Source organism: Sipha flava, unplaced genomic scaffold, assembly GCF_003268045.1.
Source record: "Sipha flava isolate LNK unplaced genomic scaffold, YSA_version1 84_pilon_pilon, whole genome shotgun sequence".
Lineage (NCBI taxonomy): Eukaryota > Metazoa > Arthropoda > Insecta > Hemiptera > Aphididae > Sipha > Sipha flava.
Window position 1 is genome coordinate 1024041 of NW_020273626.1, and position 1064 is coordinate 1025104.

The 1064-nt window shown below is 36.7% G+C and overlaps 1 protein-coding gene across 1 annotated transcript; it reads left to right on the forward strand.

The window, feature by feature from the left end:
* Positions 1 to 462, forward strand: LOC112693303. The gene has a single exon (XM_025568300.1). The coding sequence runs from the start codon at positions 1 to 3 to the stop codon at positions 460 to 462; it is 462 nt and encodes a 153-aa protein (XP_025424085.1).
* Positions 463 to 1064: the final 602 nt, after the last annotated feature.

Below are 1064 nucleotides of genomic sequence, written 5' to 3' on the forward strand. Positions count from 1 at the left end.
ATGCCTACTTTCTCTGAATTTATAGAATTAAATTTCCATGATTATTTTTTGGTTTATACTGATGGCTCAGTGTCAACCAACTCAGCAGGCTTTTCATTCTTTATCCCTGAAAAGATGGTCAAATATTCCGATACCTTACCTCATGTCACTTGTTCTTTTATGGCAGAATGCTATGCGATTACGACAGCTCTTGAGTATATCAAATCTTTAAACATTACAAAATGCTTGATTGTCTCGGATTCCCAAGTAGCTCTTATCTCGATCTCTGCAATCACATCTCCCCTTATTCTTAATATCAAAGCTTCGCTTTTTGAATTATATTCACAGGATATAATAATCAAATTTTTGTGGGTCCCAGGCCATTCTGGAATCTCAAGTAACGAAGTTGCTGATCTCCTCGCTACATCCACCAAATATCGTTTAAACCCATCTGTTCGTAAAATCCCGTCCTCAGATTTTTAAATATTTTACAAACTAATAACAAACAAGCTTGGCAAAATAGATGATCATCAGTAGCACCTACTTTCACTAAGTGGTATAGATTCATAACTCCTACAATTCCACGATACCCATGGATCATTAAACAGCCTCTAGACAGATCCCTCATCACATCGTCCGATTTGCAAGACCCAGACTTGGTCACAATTTACTTCCAGCCAATGCCTTTCATCTCGACTTGAATGACTCCCCTTTGTGCATTCGTCATGCAGAAAAAACAATTTGCGACTTCTCTCACATTCTTGCCAATTGCCCATCACTCTCTAGTTCCCGATCTAAATTACTCGGTAAAATACGATTGAGAATATTACGGTTGAGAACGTTATTTTTGGTAACACGATTGAGAACGCTCGATATTTATTTTTTTTTCCAACGTTGCCAAATTTAATCGAAAGATAATTTGAGCACCATAATCGGCTATCGAACGATAAAGAACATTATACCGTTACACGTTTATCGGATGTTATTTATAACATAGATACCAGATATACGAGAGAATGACTCAATAGGCGTTGTAGTCATCACACAAACGTCAACGAAGTATTCGTCAGTTTATAAAATATTAT